This window comes from Abramis brama, assembly GCF_963993115.1.
Source record: "Abramis brama genome assembly, chromosome: 22".
NCBI lineage: Eukaryota > Metazoa > Chordata > Actinopteri > Cypriniformes > Leuciscidae > Abramis > Abramis brama.
Window position 1 is genome coordinate 13,352,193 of NC_139984.1, and position 27,268 is coordinate 13,379,460.

The 27,268-nt window shown below is 38.7% G+C and overlaps 2 protein-coding genes across 14 annotated transcripts in view; both read left to right on the forward strand.

The window, feature by feature from the left end:
* plxnb1a (plexin b1a) overlaps positions 1-15,753 on the forward strand; it is a 76,420-nt gene extending 60,667 nt beyond the window's left edge. For 2 of the 3 annotated variants that reach the window (XM_084098412.1, XM_084098414.1), the window contains 23 exons: positions 946-1,097; positions 1,275-1,380; positions 2,126-2,262; positions 2,577-2,756; positions 3,850-4,051; positions 4,149-4,391; positions 4,498-4,674; positions 4,766-4,914; positions 6,000-6,100; positions 6,196-6,413; positions 6,533-6,711; positions 6,860-6,926; positions 8,441-8,587; positions 8,790-8,955; positions 9,168-9,271; positions 9,380-9,464; positions 11,036-11,208; positions 11,298-11,458; positions 11,537-11,684; positions 11,785-11,849; positions 11,943-12,018; positions 12,779-12,853; positions 13,528-15,753. In XM_084098412.1, coding sequence (XP_083954538.1) covers positions 946-1,097; positions 1,275-1,380; positions 2,126-2,262; positions 2,577-2,756; positions 3,850-4,051; positions 4,149-4,391; positions 4,498-4,674; positions 4,766-4,914; positions 6,000-6,100; positions 6,196-6,413; positions 6,533-6,711; positions 6,860-6,926; positions 8,441-8,587; positions 8,790-8,955; positions 9,168-9,271; positions 9,380-9,464; positions 11,036-11,208; positions 11,298-11,458; positions 11,537-11,684; positions 11,785-11,849; positions 11,943-12,018; positions 12,779-12,853; positions 13,528-13,632 — 3,216 coding nt within the window. In that variant the 3' untranslated portion in view covers positions 13,633-15,753. The remainder of the gene's footprint in view (positions 1-945; positions 1,098-1,274; positions 1,381-2,125; positions 2,263-2,576; positions 2,757-3,849; positions 4,052-4,148; positions 4,392-4,497; positions 4,675-4,765; positions 4,915-5,999; positions 6,101-6,195; positions 6,414-6,532; positions 6,712-6,859; positions 6,927-8,440; positions 8,588-8,789; positions 8,956-9,167; positions 9,272-9,379; positions 9,465-11,035; positions 11,209-11,297; positions 11,459-11,536; positions 11,685-11,784; positions 11,850-11,942; positions 12,019-12,778; positions 12,854-13,527) is intronic. The other variant, XM_084098413.1, reaches the window with a different exon arrangement.
* A 3,912-nt stretch (positions 15,754-19,665) lies between these two features.
* On the forward strand, positions 19,666-27,264 carry LOC311073028 (SRSF protein kinase 3). 11 transcript variants are annotated; one of them, XM_084098431.1, is made up of 13 exons: positions 20,011-20,116; positions 21,300-21,428; positions 21,647-21,750; positions 21,858-21,966; positions 22,079-22,166; positions 22,248-22,335; positions 23,366-23,472; positions 23,536-23,704; positions 23,811-23,884; positions 24,050-24,157; positions 25,581-25,650; positions 25,735-25,827; positions 25,958-27,262. In XM_084098431.1, exons 3-13 carry the CDS (start codon positions 21,660-21,662, stop codon positions 26,140-26,142), a joined length of 1,182 nt encoding a protein of 393 aa, XP_083954557.1. In that variant the 5' UTR covers positions 20,011-20,116; positions 21,300-21,428; positions 21,647-21,659; the 3' UTR covers positions 26,143-27,262. The 11 variants fall into 11 exon arrangements, with proteins under 11 accessions (XP_083954555.1, XP_083954549.1, XP_083954557.1 ...); XM_084098424.1 differs by having other exon boundaries at positions 23,811-23,848; positions 25,958-27,255; XM_084098432.1 differs by having other exon boundaries at positions 20,038-20,116; positions 21,273-21,428.
* The last annotated feature ends 4 nt before the right edge of the window (positions 27,265-27,268 follow it).

Sequence of the window (27,268 nt, forward strand, 5' to 3'; positions counted from 1 at the left end):
TTCACTAAGAATAACGGTCAATTTAATAATGGTTACTGTTATGAAATAAGACATCCTGTATGAAGTATGCGACCTCTGGAGGAGGATGCAGCTTTCGAAATGAGACACAGCAAATATTTCACCTGACATGGTGAACTAGATGACATTTGCGTGCAGTGACGTAAGCTTCTTACTGAAGAAAACGTGAGTAATGTTGTGGGGGTGTTGTGGTTGTTAGTTTGTCAAGAGATTTAAAGCACTGTTTAAAAGACTGTGCATGTGAGTACGTGCTCTAGTACGTAGACGTAACCCAATCTGGAAAAATGAGACTTGAGAAAATGAGTAATTTATAGCAGAAATCTGTCATTAATTCGATCTCAAACCGATTAATTAGAAGAAATTATTACTCCACCACCTGCGTGACATCCTTAATCAACGTGGTTGAATTACAAATTTGCGACAATACGGTTTCGGGAAACAGTCGTGACGAGCTAGTTGATTTCTTCAGCGATGCATCATACTATGGTAGTTAAGCAGCGGGTTAAGTAATTGTATGGGAAACGACAATCTTCGCACCCTGTGTTAGAGATTGCAAACCAAAACTGGACCAATCAGCTGCGAGTAAAGTGACATAAGCCACTCCCCCTGTATATCTCTCGAATTTAAAGCAGTTTATAATGAAAAACATTTAGAGACAAAATTACTCATCTTTTGCTACTAATTATTTATTATATTTATAATATATGAATTATATTTGTGTTATAATATTTCAAAACATTAGTGTTTTTACTGTATTTCTGATCTAATAAATGCACCCTTTCAGAACATAAGAGACGGCTTTCAAAAACAATCGATTCCCTCATGCAATGCAAATTTATGGGATTTTATTTTCACCTGTTACATCATTGGGTAGATTACTGATTTACATACTGATTACATTGATTACTCGTTTGTGTTTTATGGCAGATTGAGCCTCTTTCTGGTCCAGTGGAGGGCGGCACAGTGTTGACGGTGTCTGGCTCTAATCTGGGTCAGAGAGCTGAAGACATCCAGCAGTCTGTGACTGTAGCAGGCGTCCCCTGCACCGTCATCCCGGACAGATACGAGGTGTCCTCCAGGTAAATCCAACAGCAGTGGATCTGAGTGTTTCTGGTCTTGTGGGAGGGCTTGCTGTATATTACTAGCCTTCGTTAATGACATTGTATTAATGGCTTCAGGCGATTGAGTTCCACAGTGTGATGAAGAGTATTGACCCACTGCACTGATTAATGGGAGGTCTCTTTTGTGCCTGTTAGCATTGTTTGTGAGACCACAGCGAGCGCAAGGGAACTGAGCGGGCATGTCTCGGTGCAGGTTAAAGGCGGAGGAATCGGGCAGTCTGCCCAGCGCTTCCGTTACCAGGTAACCATTAATCCATCATGCCACTAAAGGGATAACAGTGGTTTAGCAAGACTGAATGATATGCAAGGAATTCATGCAGTGTTTATTAAAGGCAGGGAGGTATTTGACTGTTTTTAAACACTGCAAAAATGGATTTTCTTAGACTGTGTTTCTGTCTTCTTGTCCTCCTTAAAACCTTATTTTATTTTAAGAGAATGTTCATTTTTATTTTTCTGTGGTGAATTAAAGGAAGAAATATAATTCGATTTACGCTTCAAACAAGGCTGAATTTATTTATTTTTTGCCATTTAATTAAGATATAAACATTGATGTCTATGGTAGCAATACATTTAAAATAAAAAAAAATCAACTTTTGAAATTATCATTACATTATTACACCAGTAGGTGGCGACAAGACAGTTAAAAAATTGATTTGTCATTGAATAGTTCATTCAAGAGATTTGTTCAAAAACACTGATTCATCCAGTAATGAAACAAGTGAAATTTGAAGTCGTTGAATCGTTAATTAAAACCGACTTTTAAAAAAAAAAATATTAATTCAATATTTTTTAAGAAACTGATACAAAATTAACATTTTGTCTGAACCTCTATCGTGATTCTCAATTTATCCAGAATTGTGCTCTACTTAAAATATCTTATATGTGTTATTCTGGTGCTTTAATAGGATGAGATCCTTGTTACAGCACCACATGTATAAGGCAGTGTTTTCTGACGCGTGTGCGTGTTCTGTTTTCCTAAACTCAAGGACCCTGTGTTATTGGGAGTGTCTCCTCTGAAAGGCCCAATGTCAGGCGGCACATCACTCACCATCACGGGACAGAACCTTCTGACGGGCCGTGCCAGTGAGATCAGCATCCTGATTGGTGGAGTCCCATGTCACATGTAAGTGACTGTGTAGAGCATCGTCCTCTACAGCAGTCCAGTCGGACAAAAGTCATCAGTAAATCTCATCATGATATCATCTCAACCACACACACACTATCTGATATCATCACAACTGATATCATGTCAGCTGATTATGTCTTATATAATTAATCATCCTTCTGTTAAAGATGGTACTTGATGTGGTCTGGTGGTAGATCCCAAACAATGAGTTATGTCCTAAATATATGTTTGTGAGTGATTTATTCCTGTTTAAACTTGGTAACAATTCATTAGATTGATCAGAGATTTAATACAGTCTGTGTTCCTAACAGTTCTCCCGAGCAGTACAACAACGAACATGTTGAATGTGTGACTGGAGGGAGTAACAGAACCGGAGAGAGTGAGGTTAAAGTGCGGTTTGGTAGAGCTCAGCGCCATCTACAGGAAAAGATGTATCATTACACTCCAGACCCCAATGTGACCCATGCTGCTCCCTCCAAAAGCTTCCTCAGGTAAGGAATTTGATATTTTTACAACTTTCTTAATCATTTTTTTTTCTTCTTTTTTTTCATTTTTAATCAAATTTGCAAAAGATATTTAGACTTGTTTTTGAGAAAATATATTGTCTATTTTTCATTAATGAATTAAAGAAAATGTAGTTCAGTTTAGTATAACATGCTATTTTGCCAATGGAGAAAAACATTTTCTTTAAGTCTTTTACAATTCAATAAAGTAAATATATCTTGTTTTAAGGATTTTATTTAAAATTTTATTGTTTTATTTTATTTAATTTTACATCCATTTTCCAATCTGCTTGTCCTACACTCTTAAAAACAAAGGTTCCAGAAGGGTGTTTTCGCAACAATGACACACAACCATTTTTAGTTCCTCAAAGAACTTTTCAGTGAACAGTTCTTAAAAGAACCATGTTTTTCTTAGTGTGAAGGACATATTAATATTCCAAAGAACCCCTTTTCCACTCTGAAGAACACTGTAAAGGTTCTTCATGGAATCATAAATGCTAATAAATGTTATTTTTAAGACGGTATGAGAGCTGGAGCATATTATATTTGATTTAAATAAAAATGTCTCAAAAGCTTCCCATTTAAAGAGTGATATATTTACTAGGCCTACTCTAAAATACTTATGCTTTTTTTGATTTTTTTTTTTTTATGTTTATAAAGTTAAATAAGAAATTAAGACTTGGTAAGTAGGACCTATTTATGTCATTTATGTAAATGTATGCTGTAATGTGATCATATATTTATTTATCTGTCAAATGTCACTATAAATTTTCTTTTTGGACTGGGCTGTTCTCAAAATTAAAGTAATTCTTTTTATTTCAAAAGCTCAAGAAAAATATTATTTCTCATATTAAAAACCCTTTATTGTAATTTACAGAAAGGTTGTAGGTAGATATTATGGTTATTTTAGACATGCACACCAATTAACAAGTGAATGTTATTTTTTCCATCAGTGATTTTGAAATAAAAAAAAATAGCAATAAAAATGTTGCTATTATTATTATTATTATTATTATTATTATTATTATTATTAGTCTGCATACATGATACCCAAGTCATTTATCATCTGTGTTTTTGTAAGCGGGGGCCGTATCATTCGAGTGTCTGGCCAGCATCTGGACGTGGTTCAGGAGCCACGTATCCTCGTGACCCTGACCCCTCTGGAGAAGAAGAAGAGGAAGAGGAGGAGTGCGGATCCTCTCAGAAGGGAGCGTCGAATCGTCCCAGAGCCGAACTGTCCTGAAGATAGCCTCTGTGTCGTCAAACAGGTAGAGTTCACACAAGTGAGTCTGCGCTTGTGCCTTCTATCAACAAACCGACCAGCATTCACCGGTCAGTTGTTAAATACAGTCTTGTTTCTTCATGTCCTGTTCTGATCAGGTGGAGGAGCGGTGCACAGTGAACAGCTCGACTCTGATCCTGTGTCTCACTCCGGAGGTGGGACCCGAGGCCCTGCACGCTTCCGTCAGTGTGCGTTTCCTCCTGGATAACCTCCACTTTGAGTTCGAGGCGGTCAGCGGCATCCCCTTCAGTTATGAGCCGAATCCGGTCCTTCACACCCTCAATCAACACGACCCCAGCAAACCCTTCCGCCACAAACCCGGCAGCATCATCTCTGTGGAGGTCAGCCTCTTCTCATCTGTGTGTGAATGCTATTGGTATTTACACACTTGAATGGCCCATGGAGTGCACACAAATGCCAAGCGCTTTGTCTGAATTTGGATTCTAGGGGGAGAATCTGGACCTGGCTATGTCTAAGGAGGAGGTGGCCGCTCTGATTGGTGATGGAGAATGTGCTGTGAAGACTTTAACCAGAAACCACCTGTACTGTGAGCCCCCGACACAGCAGCCGACAGTGGCAGCGTCCAAGAAACGAGAGGCCGCCGAAACGCTTCCAGAGTTCACCGTACGCCAGCTTACATCTGAACCGGTTTGGGTTTTGTGGTTTTTCCCTAGTGATACAGTTTGAGAATCTGTTTTTGTGTGTGTTTGTGTAGGTGAGGATGGGGAATCTGAACTTTTCTCTGGGACGGGTGCAGTATGATTCTCAGAGCCCCGCTGCCTTCCCTCTAGAGGCCCAGGTGGGAGTCGGGGTGGGAGCTTCCATCGTGGCTCTTATTGTGCTGGTCATCGTGCTCATATACAGGTATCATGCAACACTTACTAATGTTAGACATACAGTAGTGACCAAAACGTGACTAGGAAAAGTGACATCTTCACCCTTTGTTCAAATATTATAAATACATGTCGGTTAAGGTGTTAGTATTACAGTGTAATTATACATTTAAGTACTGAGTAATAACTACATGTACTTACTATAGGGTAAGGATTAGGATGAGGGTTTGGTTTAGGGTTAATTACATGTAATTATGCATAATTTATAGTTATTACTACAGTTATTACATGTAACATATGTAACAATGACACTGTAAAATAAAGTGTTACCTAAATGTCTTAAAGATTTTGTTAGCATATTGCGTAGTTGTGCTTGGAGTCAATTGTTTTATTTGTGATAATGCAGTGAAGTTGTGCAGACATCATTTTTGACCAGGCTGTCATACAAAGAAATTATGAACACATGCCAATATCAGAGAACCGATGAAATATTAATGTGAGCGTTTTGTTTTTCAATGCTTTTTTTTTTTGCATAGTAAAATAAAAATCTGTTGCTGTAGTTTGCCTTTTTTGCCTAAATATTTTGTCAGATAAATACTTTAACCAAGTTTATTGTTTTGTTCTTCCCTCATATTTAAAATAAAATATTTTCCTCGTATTTTGATGGTTTTATTTAACTTGTAGGGTCATTAAAAACAAATATCCCCTCCGGACATCAATTTTGAGATTAAAAAGTGAAAGCTAGCAATTATATTATATTATATTATATTATATTATATTATATTATATTATATTATATTATATTATATTATATTATATTATATTAAAACCTATATATATATATATAATACCTACCTAGATTTATATCTTTACAATAAAGAATATATATATATATAATTAATTTTAGTTAATCAACTAGGTAATATAATATAATTAATAAATATAATTGGAATATAATGAATTAATGGTTTTATATATAATTATATATTTTATATAATTATGTTCTAGCTGCATGAACTTTGTTTAAATTCTGATGATCATGTTATCCAGCATTATTGTATGGTGTTTTTTTTATGTTTGTACTTAATCTTAACTTGCTGTGTGTGTGTTTAACAGGAGGAAAAGCAAGCAAGCACTAAGAGACTATAAAAAAGTCCAGATCCAACTGGAGAATTTGGAGACGAGTGTCCGAGACCGCTGTAAAAAGGAATTCACAGGTTAGACGCTCCCACACAAACATCAGACTTTGCCTGCATGCTTGAACTCCCTTTTAATCATAAACTGTGTGTGTGTGTGTGTGTGTTATGTGCAGATCTGATGACTGAGATGATGGATGTGTCCAGTGATCTCATGGGCTCTGGGATTCCATTCCTGGATTATCGTAAATACTCAGAGAGGATTTTCTTCCCGGGTCACCGCGATTCTCCACTGAGGCGGGATCTTGACGTACCCGCCTGTCGCCGGGCCACGGTGGAGCAGGGCCTGGTTCAGCTCTCTAACCTGCTCAACAGCAAACTGTTCCTCACCAAGGTACGCTTTCCTTAAACCTGTGAGAGCGAGGGTTATTCAAACAACCCAACTAGATTATATGGACCATTAAGGTTGGCTGTGTCCTCATCTCATATACGTCACATTACATTTCCCCACAGTTCATTCACACTCTAGAAGCCCAGCGAACCTTCTCTCCAAGGGACAGGGCGTATGTGGCGTCCCTCCTCACGGTGGCACTGCACGGCAAGCTGGAGTATTTCACAGACATCCTAAAAACTCTGCTTAGTCACCTGGTGGAGCAGTACACCACTAAAAACCCCAAACTCATGCTGCGCAGGTCAGTAGTGATGAGGACATTATCATTGAGTCCCTATTACTCTACATTGTGATCACAGAATGTTTAATCACATGAACAGGATGTAGATCTTTTAAAATGATGATTATGGCACCTTTGATTCTCAGTGGAAATCTCTCATCTGTTGTAGGACCGAGTCTGTAGTGGAGAAGCTGTTGACAAACTGGATGTCCATTTGCCTTTACACCTTCCTCAGGGTGAGTGATGTTTGGTTTGCTTTGGGTTTGGCTCATAAGAGTAAGTAAGAAATACAAAGAGCTGGAAGAGAGAAGATAAAGTAGAAGACGACGTGCCAGTGATTATAATTAAATATGTGTCAGTGCCGATAGCCTCGTGGGCAGCGCGCCGACATATAGCACCGTTTCACTTCGTGCAACCCGAGTTCAAGTCCCGGCTCGCGGACCTTTCACAATCCCATCCCCCCTTTCTCTCCCACTTTGCTTCCTGTCTGCTTACCGTCCTATAGTAATAAAGGTGTAAATGTAAAAAATGTAAATCTAAAAAAATGTGCATAGAAAAAGTAACTTGAAAAGAAGAAGAATAAAATGTTTTTTTTAACTGTTGTTACAGACTGGGTAGTTCTGGGTCATCTTTAACCCTATGAAGCCTACTGTATCATATTTGATATGCAAATTTCTCATTTCTGTTGTATCGGATTGATAGTTTCTACTGTTTCAGTCAAATGCCTTTTAGTATAATTTTTAAAAAAATCCTTTTTGTTGTAAAATCTTTGCTGATTTTCATAAAGTAAATGTAGAAATAACTTTTATGTTAGGTACTAAGATTTATTTGATCATCCATACATTATTTTTAAGAAACATCATGTTAAAATGTGAGTATCAATTATGATACATCAGGCTTTTGAGGAACCTTTATTTTACAGAGCTTGGTAGCGCTTTATTTTAAGGTGACGTCGTTACACGTTACTAACATGTACTTACTATAGTAATAACAGTAAATTATGTATAATTACAAGGAACTAACCTAAACCAAACGCTAACCGTAACTCCATAGTAAGTACATGTAGTTAATTAATATTACTCAGTTCGGTGACACTTTATTTTACAGTGTCCTTGTTACATGTACTTACCATAGTAATAACAGTAAATTATATATAATTACATGCAACTAACCCTCAACCAAATCCTAATCCAACCCTAACCCTATAGTAAGTACATGCAGTTACTTAATATTACTCAGTACTTAAATATATAATTACACTGTAACAATGACACCTTAAAATAAAGTGTAACCCTCAGTTCTTATTTGAGTAAGTACAATGTTACTACGTCACCTTAAAATAAAGTGTTAATCCAGAGCTTTGATTACAAAACTAAGCATTTAAATATAATCTTACTAAGACATATTAATGGGAGAAATAGAATGACAACTGATATTTATATGCATTTTATGTAAGTAGTCTGCTATAACGATCTCATTGATTTACCCCCTTTTTTTTAGTATGAGCTCCATATTTTCACTATTGCATACTATATGAGCCATAAAAGCCTAACATGACATGCAAAAACACATGCAAACAATTTTGTCTTCAGGTTCAATCAACTGCTATTTCAAATAAAATGACTATTATTTAATATGTCAGGTTTTACAGGGTTAAGCAAGATAAAATAACAAAAAATGAATATTTCATGTTTCACATCCATGTATTGATGCATTTAGTAAGTATCCATGTTTCTTTGTCCTATGGCAGGATACAGCAGGTGAGGCGTTCTACATGCTGTTCAGAGCAATAAAGCACCAGGTGGATAAAGGCCCAGTGGACGCGGTTTCAGGCAAAGCCAAATACACACTCAACGACAACCGACTGCTGCGGGAAGACGTGGAGTACCGCACTCTGGTGAGACACACACGCTCTCTACACAGAGTTTGAGACAGAAATCAACTGTATATGAAAGTGTCATGCATTATCTAGACTTTTATTCATGTATTATTCATGTTTTTGCTCAATGGTATACATTCACATATGATGTACAGAATCCTAAAAGAGATTAAGGACCTTTTTCATGAGCAGTAAAACATCTTTCCATGTTGTTCCATAGACTCTGAATGTCCTGGTGACCAACGGAGGTGCTGGTGAGTCTCAGACGGTCCCCACCAAAGTGCTGGATTGTGACACCATCACACAAGTGAAGGAGAAGATTGTGGAGCAGACTTGTAAAGGCATGTCATACACCCAAAGACCCTCCGCAGACTCTGTGCATCTGGGTAAGAGCGTGTTAAACTGATATAATGTTTAAAAACCAAGCTAATCATTACAAGAAATTACTATATTTATTTCTTAAAATACTTACATTTACTAAAATAATACAATTAAATTAAACAATTTGTATTAAAATATTTATTTAATAATGAATATGTATTTAATATTTAAATAATATAATAAAATCCTAAAATTCCTGTAATCCTGTGTTTTATAGAGTGGAGGGCGGGAACGGCTGGTCATCTGATCCTGTCAGATCAGGACTTGACGTCGGTGGTTCAGGGGTCCTGGAAACGCCTCAACACATTACAGCACTACAAGGTCTCTCAAGTTCTTCCTCAATCTAAAGACTTCAATTTGTGGAGTGAAATCTCACATGCTGATTTTTTTTTTTTTTGTGAGCCATTGTTGATTAAGTGTTTTCTGCAGGTCCCAGATGGTGCCACAGTAACACTGGTGTCACGACAATCCAAGCAAATCCACCACGACAGCCAAGACTACATACCAGGGGAAAGTGAGTTTCCTTGTTTTTCAGCACAACGTGGAGTTTAGTTTTTTTCACGACTTCCGAACAACAGCACAATTTACCACAAGTTTCGTAGAGGATAGCAAATAACAAGCGAGCTTTGAAAGAAGAAAATGGGATAAGACGTTCCAAAGCCACACCTCCTCCAAAACACATGAACATGCACACAGCCAGTGCAGAGTCTTGAGTCGGAGGTATGCAAATATATAGGTTGATGGGCAGGTAGGACATCCTATCATTACATTCAGACCGAATGCAATGATTGGATGACATGTTTTTGGTGCAGAGAAGATGTTTGTAAAGAAAATTAATATTTAGACCATTTTAATTATTGATTGCTATTAGGATGTGAAGAGACTTTCAACTAGTATAACAAAAAATGTTTATGAAAAACAGTGCCTACCCTAGCTTTAATAGTTCAGTTGATGTGCAGGTTTGCATATACTGTCTATTTTACAACAGTAGTTTTACAAATTTTCTAAGCTCTACATTTTTTAAGTGTTAAATAATCATTTATTTGTTATTATAGTAATACCTTTTGGTTTATTTGTTATATTGGATTATCCAATAGCAGAAATTACAGTTATTATTATAAAGTTTGGGGTCAGTGAGAAGAAGAGTAATGTTTCTAGGATAAATTGACCAAAATAACAGTAAGACATTTATAATTTCACAATGTAACATGCTGTTCTTTTGAGCTTTCTATTCATCAAAGCATCCTGAAAAAAGCAGATTATGGTTTCTGCAAAAATATGAAGCAGGTCAACTGTTTTCAACATTGATAATAATAAGAAATGTTTCTTGAGCAGCAAATCAGCACATTATAATGATTTCTGAAGTAATGCCTGCTGAAATAATTCCATTTTTAAATTATATATTATATTTTAAATTACATTTTTATATTAAAATAGAAAATAATTGTAATAATATTTGTGACTCTGGAACACAAAACCAGTCATAAGTTGCACGGGTATATTTGTGGCAATAGCCAACAATACATTGTATGGGTCAAAATTATCGATTTTTCTTTTATGCCAAAAATCATTAGGATATTAAGTAAAGATCATGTTCCATGAAGATATTTTGTACATTTCCTACCGTAAATATATAAAACATTTATTTTTGTGAGTGAATGCAGCACAATCGCGAACATAAATGAACAACTTTAAAGGCGATTTTCTCAATGTTTAGATTTTTTTACACCTCAGATTCCAGATTTTCTAATAGTTGTATCTCGACCAAACATTGTCCTATCCTAACAAACCATACATCAATGCAAAGCTTATTTATTCAGCTTTCAGATTATGTATAAATCTCAATTTCATAAAATGTACCCATGTGACTGGTTTTGTCGTCCAGGGTCACATTTCACAATATTACAGTTTCTACTCTATTTTTGATCAAATAAATGCAGCGTTGGTGAGCATTGAAAAACATTGAAAAATCTTACTCTAAATTTTCTGAATGTAACGCATAAACCAAACCAAAGTAATTATAAGAAAAGCATTTGGTCATAGCGCTATTACAGATGTTCTCACATGCTTTCTTTCCTCTCCCAGAGACCCCGATGTTGGATGATGGAGATGAAGGAGGAGTGAAGCAGTGGCACCTGGTGAAGGCAAACGAAGAGGCGGAGCTACCCAAGCACAGACGGGGCAGTCTGAGAGACAAAGAGCGTGAGAGAGCCAAGGCGATCCCGGAGATCTATCTCACACGCCTGCTGTCTGTGAAGGTACCGCACACACACGCCACACAGTCACACTCCACTGGCGATAGGGGCAGACGGAGCACTGCATCACTTGTGTTTACTGTGTGTTTTAGGGGACACTGCAGAAGTTCGTAGACGATCTGTTCACTGTGATTCTGAGCACCAGTCGGCCGGTTCCCATGGCTGTGAAATATTTCTTCGATCTGTTGGATGACCAGGCCACACAGCACAACATTACAGACCCAGAGACAATCCACATATGGAAAACAAACAGGTTGGTAAAAAAAAAAAAAAAAACTTTTTTTTTTTGTGTGTGTAATTTGGTCACATCTTGTATTTTGGCTTTCTGTAGCTTGCCGCTAAGATTCTGGATCAATATCCTGAAGAACCCTCAGTTCATCTTCGATGTTCAGGCCTCTGACAATGTAGACGCAGTGCTGTCAGTCATCGCTCAGACCTTCATGGACTCCTGCACTATAGCCGATCACAAACTGGGCAGGGTAAGTGTGAATGAAGCAGGACGAGATGGATTGTGGGAAGAAGACGCCAGATAGAAAGACCAGCTGCTAATGAGTTTGGTTCTATGTCTTGTACATACAGGATTCCCCAATCAACAAGCTCCTGTACGCTCGAGACATCCCACGATACAAACAAATGGTGGAGAGGTGAGTTTGATGCAATTTAATGCTTAATTTATGTATAATGACATTATTTTGCATAAATGTACTTACACTACTTTGATGATTGTATTTCATTAGATATTATTCAGATATAAGACAGACCATCCCTGTCAGTGATCAGGAGATGAACTCTTCTCTTGCTGAACTCTCTAGGGTAAGTTGTGGGATTTTTACCTCCGCTGTGATACTCGGGTTACCATATTTGCCTTTTTTGTGAGTGTTGTGATCCTCTGTAAAGCTGGGAATGTTTTAAAGGGGACCTGTTATGTTTTTGGGCTCTACTAGAATAGGTTTTAATGCTTGAATGGTCAAAAAAGACATTATTTTTCACAGATTTGACATGTTGCAGCACCTCTCTTCCCAGTCTGTCAGTAACGCTCTGTTTAGTTCCTGTCTCTATGAAGTTCCTCCTTCTGCAAAGCACAATGTGCTCTGATTGGTTGGCTGGAGCAGTGTGTTGTGATTGGTTAACCGCTTCAAGCGTGTTTAGAAAATGTCATGCCCCTTACCATAACAGCGAGTTTCAACACACTACTAACTTAAGGCATCCAGGCCTCGCCCTGTTTATTTTGCGTATACCTTGGGCGGGAATTATTTAAATGAGGATTATTGTGACGTGTACGTTCATGGAAGAAAACTCAGGACTACAATGGACACTAAAGAATGTTGAAAATGTAAAAAAGCTATAATTAAGTTTACGTATGAATCCTTAAGTCAGGCACTCCGATTTTATTTCTGTGTAAAAGATTTCTGCCATTTTGAATTCTAAGAAAACCCCCACTTTTTAACTAGTGTATTGATATCTGCTGAATGCAAAGTTCAGACGAAATTTGATAAACATAGAAAAGAATATATGTAAAATGTAAAATCTTGACAGGAATAATCGATGATCATCTGCTATGCTTCCCTTGCAGAACTACTCTAATGAAGTCAATCATCTAGTGGCATTGCATGAATTGTACAAGTATATCAACAAATACTATGATCAGGTGAGACTTTCAGTCTATTCCTCTCTCTCTCTCTCTCTCTCTCTCTCTCTCTCTCTCTCTCTCTCTCTCTCTCTCTCTTACTAATTATCTTACTAAAATATATATATATATATATATATATATATATATATATATATATATATATATATATATATATATATATATATATAGTCACACTTTAGATTAGGACCCAATTCTCACTTACAAACTATTAACAATGGCTTTTCCCTTAGTAAGGTAGTTGTTAAGTTTAGGTATTGGGTAGATTAAGGGAAGTAGAATATGGTCATGCAGATTAAGGCATTAATATGTGCTTTATTAGTACTAATAAACAGTCACTAGTTAATAGTGAGAATTAGATATATATATACATTTTATTTTATATAAAAACAATTTTGGATTAAGTATGATTGAAAATGTTTGATTGTTAAACTGAAATCAGTGTAGTACCTACTGCTCTGCAGATCCTTATGAAAGGATCCCAACATTAAGCTTAATTAGCATTAGAAATGGACCTTGGTGGGAAAACAACAGTGTAAATGGTATAATATTACCCTTTCTACATTGTCTGAAACTACACAGCCAACTTAAAGCTAGCGTGATGATTCAGACGTCAGGAAATAAAAAGATAGCCCATCCTCTTCATGTCTAAAATAATCTTTTTGTCTCTTCAGATCATCACAGCTTTAGAGGAGGACTCCACAGCTCAAAAGATGCAGCTGGGATACAGGCTCCAACAGATCGCTGCAGCTGTGGAGAATAAAGTCACTGACCTTTGACCTGTAACCTCGGACAGACACTTGAAAAGACTGTAAAAGAGACAAAGCCAATGACAGAGAGAGACCAGAGACCTTGCCAAAAGGCATGAACTCCTACTTCCTGAAGACTCCAGAGCACTGAGGAGAACAGAGGATATTTGAGATGGATCGTCATGATTGAAGACAGCATTCCCAGATTCAGAAGCGTGAATCTCTCCTCGAGAGTTACACACGCACACTGTTACTGGTCTGAGTCTTTGTTTCATCCGCACAGCCGTCACTCGCCAACATGCTCCAGTGCCTGTGAAACTGTTTTCAGCGCCGCCTTGCCTGTATTTAAAAAAGAAGTCGTCTTATGTAGACCAACTTACTGTCTGGCGAGTTTTTGAGAAACTGCTAACTCATGCATTTGGTGTGATGTGCTTAATGTGTCTTAATAAGAGCTCAAAAGGAAAAAAACAAAACGAAGCATGGCTTCTAAGGACAACTAAATTATTTTTTATTTTATTTTTTTTGCTCCAGTACTCCCATAGACCTTTTGTTTTTTCCGAATTATTTTTATTTTTTTATGAAAAACACTGGTTTAAGGGACCTCACCCTAACAGGGCCATTTGAGATGTTTTCCTACAGTATTATATACATTAACATGCATGGATACTCACGTGAATTCAGAGATTTTAGGTTGGCACATGCATGTCGCGTGTGCATTTTATTGTCGATTACGTTTGTGTAAATGGAAGGTTAACCCGATTAACACTCTTGATTTAGGTAAAGAGGTTTCATGTAACGTTCACAATGCTCAGTTGTACATTTGTTCATAGTCATTAAGGTTTGTTTCTTCAGTGTTGATGTGTGCTTTTCGATGTTTTAGGTTGGCTTTCAGTAAAAAAAAAAAAATTGCGTGCCTGTCCCAAATGTGTATATCTGCGCTGCGGTACATCCCTGCACACTTGGCCGAGATAGTTACTACAGAAGTATTTAATTTATGCTTTTTTTGTGCAATTATGACCATCCTTTCAAACTTTTGAACAACTATTTTATGGAAGCTTGTTTCTGCCATGGTTTAAAAAATAAAAAAGGTAGGCCTAATTGGGACTTTATTTCTCAGAATTGCGACTTAATATCCCACAATTCGGACTTTATAACTTGCAATCGGGAGTTTATCTAAAACTTTGAGGGAAAAAAACCCAGAATTGTGATATAAACGCACAGTTTCAAGATATAAAGTCAGAACTGTGAGAAATAAAGTTGCAATCCTGAGAAATAGACTCGTAATTGTGAGATATAAACTCGCAATTCTGTCAAATAGTCGCAATTCTGAGAAAAAGTTCTTAGAATGAGATAATTTTAGAATGTGAGATATAAACTTGCAATTCTGATTTTTTTTTTTTTCGCAATTTCAAGTTTATATCTCACAATTCTGGCTTTATAACTCCAATTGCTATTTTATATTACAATTCTGAGAGAAAAAAGTCAGAATTGCGAGATAAAAAGTCGCAATTACCTTTGTTTTTATATTCCATGTTGAAAATGAGCTTTCAGTTTATTTTTATTGCTTTTGTTACAAATTAATTTCCCAACTGGTGTCTCACTCTCAATGCTTGATTTGTTTTGTCGATCAGATCATGACTAACATTAATTATCTTTTTTTACTTTACGTTTTCTGAACACTGAATGCACATTTTAAGGTGAACTAAATTCAGCTGCTGCGATAACTGTCGTACAGTGCATTGCTCGCACGTTTTACTTTCTTATTGATTTTAATGTATTTATTTATTTATTTTGTGTTTCGATTGATGTACAGACCAAGTTTGGTGATTATGATCCACCCCCAAATTAAAAATTAACTTTTTTTTATATCTTGTAATCTACAGCGATCTACTGCAATTGTCAAAAAATTGTGTTAGTTCAGATCTCTTAATAAGCATTCATGCAGATATACTGGTCTTATTTTTGCTGTAGTTCACTGTTGTGCTTGGTGTTTTATACGTATGTGTGGCTGTGATACACTATAGATTATCTTGTGAGTCTTGCACAGGATGCGTTGGCCTGTTTGAAGCGACTGTAAATTCTTTCTACCATCTGATGTTCTTTTACCTGTGCATTTGTATTGTAAATAAAATGTTGCTATAACTCATAAAATGTTTCAGAAGTTGTCAGCTGTTTCTGTAGCCAACTGTTCAGAAAATTACATTTTAAGACAGATTTGTATTAGATGTCATTCTAGTTATAAACCCTGTTAATATCTTTAAGGATATGAATTACAGTTTTTAACTGATTCAAAAATGGTACCATTCAGTAATTATAAATAAGTAATGCTTGAATGAAATTCTTAGACTGCTGGAAAACCGATTTCGGCATCACATCCTTCAGTACAGACGGTAAAGGAGGTTTACCTTATAAGGGCTTTCTATGTGTGCTGCTGTCAGCCAGGAAATGTGCATCTGTCTGTTCTAAAACCAGCCTCTGCTGGACTGCAACAGAGACTGTGTATATTTATCCTCATACAGTATCTTCAATCTGTCAGAGAAAAGACCTCAAGAGTGTCTGTAGGTGACAAACATGTGAAAGTGAATAGCTGTAATCTAAATGATTACTCATCATAATCCATCCATTTATTGACAAATTGTTTTAATCGTGGTGTTAACCTGGAAAAGCCTGACATTTCTTCCCTGAAAAAGGAAGAGAAGAGAACCCATGTAGACAAGGATGACCTCCATTCATTAAAGCTCTATAGAGACATATTTTATTCATCATCAGGGTTTATTAATCATCAGATTGAAAGAGCGTAGTAGCTTCTGTAAATGCATTAATTTTTTTCTGAACTTTCAAAACGTTAAATGTTTTAAAAATGTATAAAAACGTTCTTGGATATATCATATATGCAAATATTAAAGAAACATTCCATTTTATCATTCTGCAAACATTATGGGAACGTTACTTTTGAGTGTTCTCTGAAGTAATAATATTTAAATGTAAGATGAACTAAAACATTTCAGAAAAAATGAACATTTCAGTTGTGAAATGTGTAAGAAAAGGTTTTTGTGCTAAAGTTTTGAGAACATTATTAAAAAACTATTCTTTTAATGTTATTTTAAGAATGTTTTTTAATAACTTTGAGAGAACCTTGCCAGAAGGTTCCCTGTTATCTGAAAGGACTATCATTAGCCTTTTAACTAAGCTTGTTAATCAATGAAGCAGCTTGATGGATTAATATAGAAGTCAATGTTTAATGGCTGTTTTACAGCTATTTTAGAATCAGAACCTTTCATTATATGAATTGAGTTTAAAGACATTTGTAGACACATTACTCTAAGTACAATGGTTTGCTGGTTGAAATTTTAGCCGAGAACAGAAGCAAAGCATCAACAGCTGATGTTATTGAGGCCAAGGTAAAGCTCAATACACCTTTAATGGAAGATAAACACCCTCAACTCGAGCCCATAAGCTCATTCACTCAAAGCTTCTCAAGGCCTATTGAATCCTCCTCATTGCTAATGAACTCTTCATTCATTTATCATGTGTCTTGTGAGAAATGCCTCAGCTGCTTTCTCCACCACATAATTGCTTTTGATTTGTTACAGTCAAACTGCATTATCAGTTTGGCAGTTGGCAGTATGAGAATAGCAGGGATCTATTAATGACCCATGATGCCATTTTGAGGCATGTCCCATTTAGAGTACAAAGCCCAGGGGAGAATACTTGAGGAAGGGAGGAAGAGAACCCATGTAGACAAGGATGACCTCCATTCATTAAAGACATATTTTATTCATCATCAGGGTTTATTAATCATCAGATTGAAAGAGCGTAGTAGCTTCTGTAAATGCATTTAATAAGGCTGACTTAGACTGCAATTAAAATTAACATAAAACAGTATTCACAACACATTTTGCTTCCATAATGGGATGCATTTCCAAATGAGAAAGGGTTTTGAACAGAAAAAATATAGGGTGGGACTTGAATGGCACTAAATGTCACTAAATACCAAAATACAGACCTGAATTTTGTTTGTAACGATAGTCCACTGAGTTGAACCCATGTGCAGTTTATTTAAATAAACATGAACTAATACAAGTAAACAGAACCAGACAGTGATTTGACATGAACTTGACCATAAACCATGAAAGCAAAACCTCACCAACAGCGGGTTACATTTAACAAAGCTAGACATGAGACAATGGAAACATACACAAAGACTAATGACATAAGACACCTGAAAGTAATCAACACAATGAACCAATGAGAAGACAGAACTGATAGTCACATGAAAAGGCAATAGATGTGTTCGACTTGAAGTGGCGCTGCACAGACAGATTGATGTATGACATCAAAGTACCACAAGCGATTCAAAAGCATATGGAGCCGTCTGGTCTCTAATCGCTCTCCCAGTACTTTGATGTCATACACCGATAGGTCTGAGCAGCAACACTTCAAGTAGAACACACCTAATAAACCAAAACACGAAAAGTCCAGGAGGGTGGTGGAGTGGAGGAGGCCCAGGGAGCGGGATGGAGGGCCAGGCCCATGAAGAGGAAGTGGGCTTGGATCATGACATAATGGCGGACCTAGACCATGGAGTGGAAGCGGGCCTGAAGCATGACATGGTGATCAGAGATGGGCCTGGACCGTGGAGCAGAGGACTGTGGAGCTGAGGACCGTGGACCTGAGGACCGTGGAGCTGAGGACCGTGGAGCAGAGATGGGCCTGGGCCGTGGAGCTGAGGACCGTGGAGCAGAGATGGGCCTGGACCGTGGAGCTGAGGACCGTGGAGCAGAGATGGGCCTGGACCGTGGAGCTGAGGACCGTGGAGCAGAGGACCGTGGAGCTGAGGACCGTGGAGCTGAGGACCGTGGAGCTGAGGACCGTGGAGCTGAGGACCGTGGAGCTGAGGACCGTGGAGCAGAGGGCCGTGGAGCTGAGGACCGTGGAGCTGAGGACCGTGGAGCTGAGGACCGTGGAGCAGAGGGCCGTGGAGCTGAGGACCGTGGAGCTGAGGACCGTGGAGCAGAGGGCCGTGGAGCTGAGGACCGTGGAGCAGAGGACTGTGGAGCTGAGGACCGTGGACCTGAGGACCGTGGAGCTGAGGACCGTGGAGCAGAGATGGGCCTGGGCCGTGGAGCTGAGGACCGTGGAGCAGAGATGGGCCTGGACCGTGGAGCTGAGGACCGTGGAGCAGAGGACCGTGGAGCTGAGGACCGTGGAGCTGAGGACCGTGGAGCTGAGGACCGTGGAGCTGAGGACCGTGGAGCTGAGGACCGTGGAGCTGAGGACCGTGGAGTAGAGGACCGTGGAGCTGAGGACCGTGGAGCTGAGGACCGTGGAGCAGAGGGCCGTGGAGCTGAGGACCGTGGAGCAGAGGACCGTGGAGCTGAGGACCGTGGAGCTGAGGACCGTGGACCTGAGGACCGTGGAGCTGAGGACCGTGGAGCAGAGGACCGTGGAGCTGAGGACCGTGGAGCTGAGGACCGTGGAGCAGAGGACCGTGGAGCATAGGACCGTGGACCTGAGGACCGTGGACCTGAGGACCGTGGACCTGAGGACCGTGGAGCTGAGGACCGTGGAGCTGAGGACCGTGGAGTAGAGGACCGTGGAGCTGAGGACCGTGGAGCAGAGGACCGTGGAGCTGAGGACCGTGGAGCAGAGGACCGTGGAGCTGAGGACCGTGGAGCTGAGGACCGTGGAGCAGAGGACCGTGGAGCAGAGGACCGTGGAGCTGAGGACCGTGGAGCAGAGGACCGTGGAGCTGAGGACCGTGGAGCAGAGGACCGTGGAGCAGAGGACCGTGGAGCTGAGGACCGTGGAGCAGAGGACCGTGGAGCAGAGGACCGTGGAGCAGAGGACCGTGGAGCTGAGGACCGTGGAGCAGAGGACCGTGGAGCTGAGGACCGTGGAGCTGAGGACCGTGGAGCTGAGGACCGTGGAGCAGAGGACCGTGGAGCAGAGGACCGTGACGTAGTGGGCTAGGCCACGTAACGTAAACCAGAGGACGAGAACATGGGGTGTGGAACAGTGGACGAGACCATTGAGGATCAGGTGGATGTGAACCTTATTTTTACACTACTTGTCATGTCAGTGGTAAGTGTTATGCAGACATATTAACCGCAGACAGCTACTCTCTCTCTCTCTCTCTCTCTCTGTGTTCTCCAGCTGACTGGTGGGTAGAAACCACAGCAACTTGTGCTCCAGACTGCTCCAACTATGTGCAGCTTATTTTAGTTGGATGATCATCAGTTTTGCTGCTACAGTGTTTGTTTTTTTGTGCAGTGCCAAAAAGTTTGTTTTGTTTATGCTATAGTTAAAATGAGCAGCACAACACCTGTCTCCTAAGAATATATCTCAACTCTGAGAGAGAGAGGGGTGGGGGGAGTGTAGGTGTAGAAAATGAGAGGGTTGTGGAGGGTTTAGAGGAAATCTCCCCATAAAGCCAGAGGAGCATCTATAAGCAGCTTCAGACCTCTGATGAAATCATGCAAACAAACACAACCAATGTGATCGGCAGCAAATCGTGAGTACTCAGCATGCTTCTGGATATATTTCAGTGTAAAGGCATTTAGAAAAATATTTAAAATCTGAGCTGCTGCTGTTGGGTTATTGTTTTTGGATCAGAGATTCACTCTGTGGCCTGTGGTATAAAGTAAATCTCCTCCTTCAATTCTTATAAAAAAATAAGAAAATAAATGAGAGTTTGCCTGGAATTTTAGGACTGTGAACCCTGATCTTTAGGACATGGATACTGTACTGACCAATTGGTGCTGGCAGAAATGTATCCTTATATAACGAAAATGTCTGATTTATATTTAGATGAGAGTTATGTAGTTTTTTATATAGTATGTGCTTTATATTAGCTGAGAGTTTCACATTATCTTATTTATGGTTTCGATCTTATTTGGTCTTTAGCAATAATTCTACAAATCATGTACAAATCATGTACAACCTTTGATCATTTGAGAACATCCATCTAATTTTTATTTTATTTATTTTTTAGTGCCGTTTTAAGAACTTGACATAGTAACACATTTAGATTAATAACAATATTTCTGTAATTGAGGTCAATTATGCTGCTGTCCCCTAAACACATACATCACAATAATTATATTAGGACTGTTGTTGTATGTGCAAATATTTTGTAAATAATCTATAAATATATATTATAATAAATATCATCTTATATGAAAAACAATATAGTATGTTATAAAAAATAAATAGGCCTATATATTAAATTATATTATAAAAATTAGTTGTTGTTGGGTTTTTGTGTGGAAAAGTCTTAAAACATTTACTGTCTGTCTGGAAGTGCTTAGAGTTCTGCTATCAGGCTGGTTGCATTATTTATCCTGCTTAAAATCAGAAGTAAATAAAATAAAATATGGAGCAATAAAAATACCAATTTAAATTAAATGTTTATATTTTTTTTTGTAGTCTACACTTGAGTGCACCATATGTTGTACAAACTTGTAAAATATTTTTATGGACTTAATATTTTTAATGGGGAAAAAGTACTGTAGTCCCATATTCATGCAGTGATATTACCATGGTGCTTCTTTGCATGTGTCAGTAAAGTTTCTTTCACTATCAGTCAAGATAAAATTGAACAGTTTGTTTGACTGTGGGAATGTGTCCCTCACGTTGCCCTCCGGAATCTTGTGTGACATGAGTGACAGACAGAAAGTGGAATGATATTTTTTCAGGTCACGGTTCAGAGATCCGGCTGCAAACTCCCACAGCAGCGGGTGTTGAGATCTAAATGCGGTTCTGGCTTATCTGACCCTTCGTGAGCCAAATGTGTCAGGATAGAAGAGCTATACTGGACGTTTATGGTTGTCTAAGAATACACCACAGATTTAGTATTTTGTATTATGCTCCATTACATCAGCAACCACTAAATTATTTATACTCACAGGAAACTATATTTTCAAACACATTTGCAAAGATTAATGACTCTCACTTCTTTTGGCATCATATGTGATTATGCATGTATGAATAGTCAGATGTAACTTTAAGATGATAATATATGTGTTTTTGGGTTCTAATGCAGGTCTCATGTAGTTATGGACTATAAGATGAAAAAAGTAAGAAATTACGAACATCTTGAACCGGATTACACAGAGGAGCATGAAGATCCAAAAGATTACTGCTATGGTATTTTTTTATTTTATATATATATATATATATATATTATTATTATTTTTTTTTTTTTTGGACATAATCAGCAGTAATAATAACAGTTCACTGACATCTCTCTATAGGTGGGTATCATCCAGTAGAGGTGGGAGATGTGTTTAATAAGAGATACAAGGTTCTGTCAAAGCTGGGTTGGGGTTATTTCTCTACTGTGTGGCTCTGCATTGACCTCAGGTACTGAAACTTTGTGTTCGCACCACATATCTATGCATTTCCGTCTACTGAGGCGTATAAGTGTTTATATGTATGTAAAAGTTCTTAAGTGTTCATGTTCTTGGTTTTGCAGGTCAGGCAGGCATGTGGCAGTGAAGGTGTTAAAGAGCGGAGCTGGATTTACTCAGGCTGGCCAGGATGAACTGACATTACTGCGATGTGTGAGTGTCTCTCGCTCTTTCTCTCTCTGGTTGTCTGTTTCTCTTTCACTGTGTGCGTGTACACCTCTTCCCTCTCTCCAGGCCAGTGGTCCCACCGCCCGTAACCCTCTTAAAAGACATATAGTGCAATTACTGGATGAGTTTAAGATAGCAGGTGTGAACGGGATCCGTATCCTTTCTTAAAATAATGTATGTGAAATGAAGCACCACCCTATCTAACAAAAAATGTTCTAAGGACTTTTTGCTAACGTTCTAAGTTATGAAACATTATTTCTGAATGTTCTCTGAATGTTCAAAATGAACGAAGTTATAGCCGATTAAAGTTTCGGTTCTATTCTGACTCGGAAAAAAGTCCAAAACTGACTTCCACCCCCTCTGAGGCTCGCGGCCTGTCTGAACGAGGCCAGCACAGATTTTGGCCAATGCAAACTTTAACGGAACATTCCAGTTGATGATTTTGCAAACATTATGAGAACGTTACTTTTAAATGTTCTCTGAATGTTCTGAAAATAAACACTGGACATTAAACGCTATTCATCACATTTTCCTACGGACCGTAATATTAATGTCCCTTTACGATCAAATTGAACAGTTTGGAAACAGTTTTGACACTTTGTCAATATCAACTTCGAGGAAACCACTTGGCTTCTCCGAGTAACACAGTGTTGTTTCATTCCTAAATGAATCAGTGTGTTTGAACAAATCGGTTGAGTGACTGATTCAAATGACTCATTGAAACATTAAAACTTGTCGCCATTTACTGGCATATTGGTGTACCTGAAAGAGTCACTAAAAATCTCTAACATGCACTAACATATAGGTGCGGTCACATTCGTGACATTTCAGCTAAATTTCAAGGGCAAAATTGTCAATAGTGTAACAATGTATGAAGCACATCTCACATAAAAGTCACTTTCAAACCAAGCAGATAAACATGAACATGAGCGAAATATACATGGGGAACTTTTCGCCCTCAAATAAAACTCCCGATCACACATATTCCTGTTGAAATGATGGGGTTTCGGCCGGGGAAATTTGCAGAGAAAATGCGACCGCATGTGGAACAATACACTTACCCAATCAAATTCAACAACCAGAAGTAGGGCTGTATAAATTCTGTGCTGTGGGAAAGTTGGGGTGTATACTTTGTTTTTATATAATACAGCAACACAGTTAGTTGGTTCTTGACCACTATGTAGATATTTGTTTGGTGTTGGAGCTGCTGGGGCCGGACTTGCGCTGTTGGCAGATGTGTTTTGGTAGTCCAGGTCTCTCTCTCACCTGTGTCAAACACATCATCACTCAGGTGAGACACTATTTATATTTAAATTTGAAATAGCATAAGACCTAAAAACTGTATCTGTCGCAGGTGCTTGAAGGTCTAGAGTATCTTCACCGCCACTGTAAGATCATACACACAGACATCAAGCCTGAGAACATACTGCTGTGTCTCACACCGCAGTCCCCATCTCATCCTCCAGGGGGCGCACTACAAATGCACACTTCAGCTATTAAAACCACAATACTCCAGGATCCTGGTAAGAATATCAGTAAACGTAAATGTTAAGTAAATAAAATGTAGCATTTATGTTAAACCACATGGATTTAGAGAGAAGGCTGACATCATCTACTTCTTTCGTGTAGGAGCAGTTGGAAAACCTGGAAACTTGGATAAAATAACGGTGAAGATTGCAGACCTCGGCAGCTCATGTTGGGTGGTGCGACACATTCAATGAATGCATATAATGATTTTCTAAAGCTAAAGAATATGCAGCCTGGTCTTGTGAAAGGATATCATTGGTTCACTGAATCAATGAATTAGAGCAAATCACTTGATGTTTAAATCTGATTAGATTACCTAACCTCTTTTCTTGTTGTTATAGTACAAACACTTCTGTCAAGAGATCCAGACCAGACAGTATCGCTCTCTGGAGGTTCTTCTAGGCTCTGAATATGGACCTCCAGCTGACATCTGGAGTGTGGCCTGCTTGGTGAGTCTACAGCTGGAGACAGTGTTTAATGAAATAGAGCCTTCTAGAAGAAAATTAGGCCACGGTCACATTGAAAGCCTTGGTGCTCAATCCTTTGATTTTTTTCACGTTATTACACATACATGCTATCAGAATCGGAATAATGCTATCAGAATAATGCTGCCTTCACATGCTATTGGAATTATCGTAAATACGAGTTTCCTAGTTAAAAATTGGACATGAACGCCCTCCCAAGTCGTATTTACCACTGGGAAGCTCAGGGATAATTTTGATACCCAAGATCTCGAGATGGGTGGGCCAACATGGTGGAGGGGAGAACGATTACCGCTGTTACTGCTATTCTTTATTAGATTTTTCCACAACAGCTAAATCACCTTGTCTTGTCATTAAAGTAGTGCATATTTATATATATGAATAAACATTTGAAGCATATTGTATGTTTTATACACAACGAAAATAGCCTATATTTGACCGAAATTCCAGAATTGTCAGCAAACTGACATTCTAGATAGCGCAATGAATCTCTGGTTGTCAATGAATGGGACGCTAAATATAATTTTGGCTTTAATAAGATTTTCCCAATAAATAGGCAAGAATAAACCTGGTGTCCTCCATGATTGTTCTTTCCGCCAGCAAAGCACTAGAATGCGACAAGCTCATAACCATGACTTTAAAAGTGGGAAGTAGGTACATTCTGATAACACGTGAAGACGGCATAACTGCGCTGCGACTTCCATATTCAGTGAGTAACCAAACAACTATCAGTATGTAAAATGTTTGGAGTGACTCCCATCAGTGCAGAATTGTGATGAATGTTGGTCTAGAGCAGGGTTCACCAATCTCGGTCCTGGAGGGCCGCTGTCCTGCAGAGTTTAGCTCCAACCAGCTCCAACACACCTGTTTGAAAGTTTCTAGTATGCCTAGTGAGACCTTGATTAGCTGGTTCAGGTGTGTTTAATTGGGGTTGGAGCTAAACTCTGCAGGACAGCGGCCCTCCAGGACCGAGATTGGTGAACCCTGGTCTAGAGTGACGTAAAAGTTGCATGAATTCATGACTGCTCAGACTGTGGTCACATTGCAAAACATTAGATCTCTATCGGATATAGGCCCTGTCCCAAATGGCACACTTCATATGCACTTTCGGTCTTGTGGACTTGCAATGGCTGCCGCATGCGTGTGTCCATTAAGTCCACAAGACCGTAGGGTGTCCCATTTGTCATTTAAGGTTTCAGAAGGGTGCTCGCGAGCGCCCCCTTTGTGGTTGATATGCACACTTTTGCCAAGCTAGCTCCGCTTACTCCACAGACTTCTACCCAGCAGTCAAAGAGACGTTGCGTCACTAAAGTGCAGACTCGTAGGAAGAAGGCCATCCATGTGGTTTTATAATGAATAATTTATTTTTATCAATATTACTTTGCACCAGGCATTCGAGCTTGTTACTGGTGATTCCTTATTTGAACCCAAAGGAGGGCAGAATTTCTCCTTAGAGGAAGGTAAGCCATTTAAAAGCCACCCTCAATATTTTTATTAGAAAAGTGTACCAGATTTGTGGTGTTGATGGTTTCTATTATTTTTAGACCACCTGGCTCATATTATTGAGCTCCTGGGTAAAATCCCATTGTCAGTTGCTCTGTCTGGGAAATATTCCTCTGAGTTTTTCAACCGCAAGGGTGAGTAGAACACTAGATTCGTCTTTCACAATTTATCTTGGTGTGGCAACTGGTTAAATGAATCAGTTTAATGCAAGAGTGATTTGTATCTTTATTAACAAACTGTATACTTATGTTCGTCGTTGCATAGGTGACCTGCGGCGAATTGCTGTCCTCCGTCCATGGGGGCTGTATGAAGTGCTGGTGGAGAAATATCACCTTTTCCTCAGAGAGGCGGCGCTTTTCTCTGATTTCCTTTTGCAAATGTTGGACTTCCTGCCAGAGCGGAGGGCCACAGCAATTCAGTGTCTCAAACATCCCTGGCTAAAACTGTGAGCCTTTCTGGCTTCTTATACTTGAAATTGTATTGTGCACTAGGTCTCCATAAGATTTCCTGTCCATGTCCATGCATGTTTTGTTCATGTTTTGTTATGGTGAATGAAAAGGTCAATAGGTCATGCTTTAATTTTTCCAAATAGGGCTTAAATGAATAGTTCACCCAAAAATTTTAATTCAGTCATCATTTATTCATTCTTATGTTGTTCCAAACCTGTATGACTTCCTTTCCTCTGTGAAACACAAAGTAAATGATGACAGAACGTTCATTTTTGTGTGAACTGTCTCTTTAAATAATGATGGCTGGTTCTGTAACATACGTGAACAGCATAGCAAATGCATTTAAATCTGTGAAATATGTTTAAATGTTTGGTACATACATTCCACTCTTAAATAAGCCCTGTAGTGCTTCTGTGCATATATCACAGACTAAAAAACCATGATGACCATTACTGATTAGTTCGGTTTCTTAAATAATATTGGTGCACTGAGATGTGTTCTGAGTTTAGAGATGCTAAACAAGCCATTTGTTTTGGTAATCAACATGTAAAAAAAATGTGTTTGAGATGCCATAGATAAATACATTTTTTATTTCTTAGGACATTTCACTTTATAAATTTGTCAAGGTGAATGTCTGTTATTGTACAATCATCTGTTTGTCCATCTCCATATTTTCAGACTAAAATTAAGGTCTTGAGTTTCAGTGTTGTAAATGTTGTAATTTTCAGAGAGGCTAGCAATAGCGAGCTAGCTTTGAAAGCATAAGATCCCACCCTCCCTTCAGAGCGTCTCTAAAGCGACACCTCCTTCAAAACACATGAACACATACAGCAGGGAGCAAACAAAAGCATCATGAGATGGTGTTAAACTACCTCATGTCTCAAAGCACATAACATTATAATAATAATGAACATAAACAACTTGAAAGTGCACAGCACTGCTACCTGACTGCTGCTAATTTCGTCATTGATAGTGTTGACATAGAACTGCATAAATCCGAGTCTGAAGACGCGAACAGCTCCGGGTAGAACGTCACGGGTTGCCATCTTGTAATTATGGTAATGAACGCAGCATAAGCTCATTGTTTTGTTGTCAAAATAAAACAATACATAATTTCTACACACGT

Coding starts and splice junctions, on each gene's coding strand:
- LOC311073028 (XM_084098423.1), top strand. CDS start 20,079: ATGCAAACAAACACAACCAATGTGATCGGCAGCAAATC. Junction 23,473..23,535: donor TCAAACACATCATCACTCAG/GTGAGACACTAT, acceptor TATCTGTCGCAG/GTGCTTGAAGGTCTAGAGTA. Junction 23,705..23,810: donor CACAATACTCCAGGATCCTG/GTAAGAATATCA, acceptor TCTTTCGTGTAG/GAGCAGTTGGAAAACCTGGA.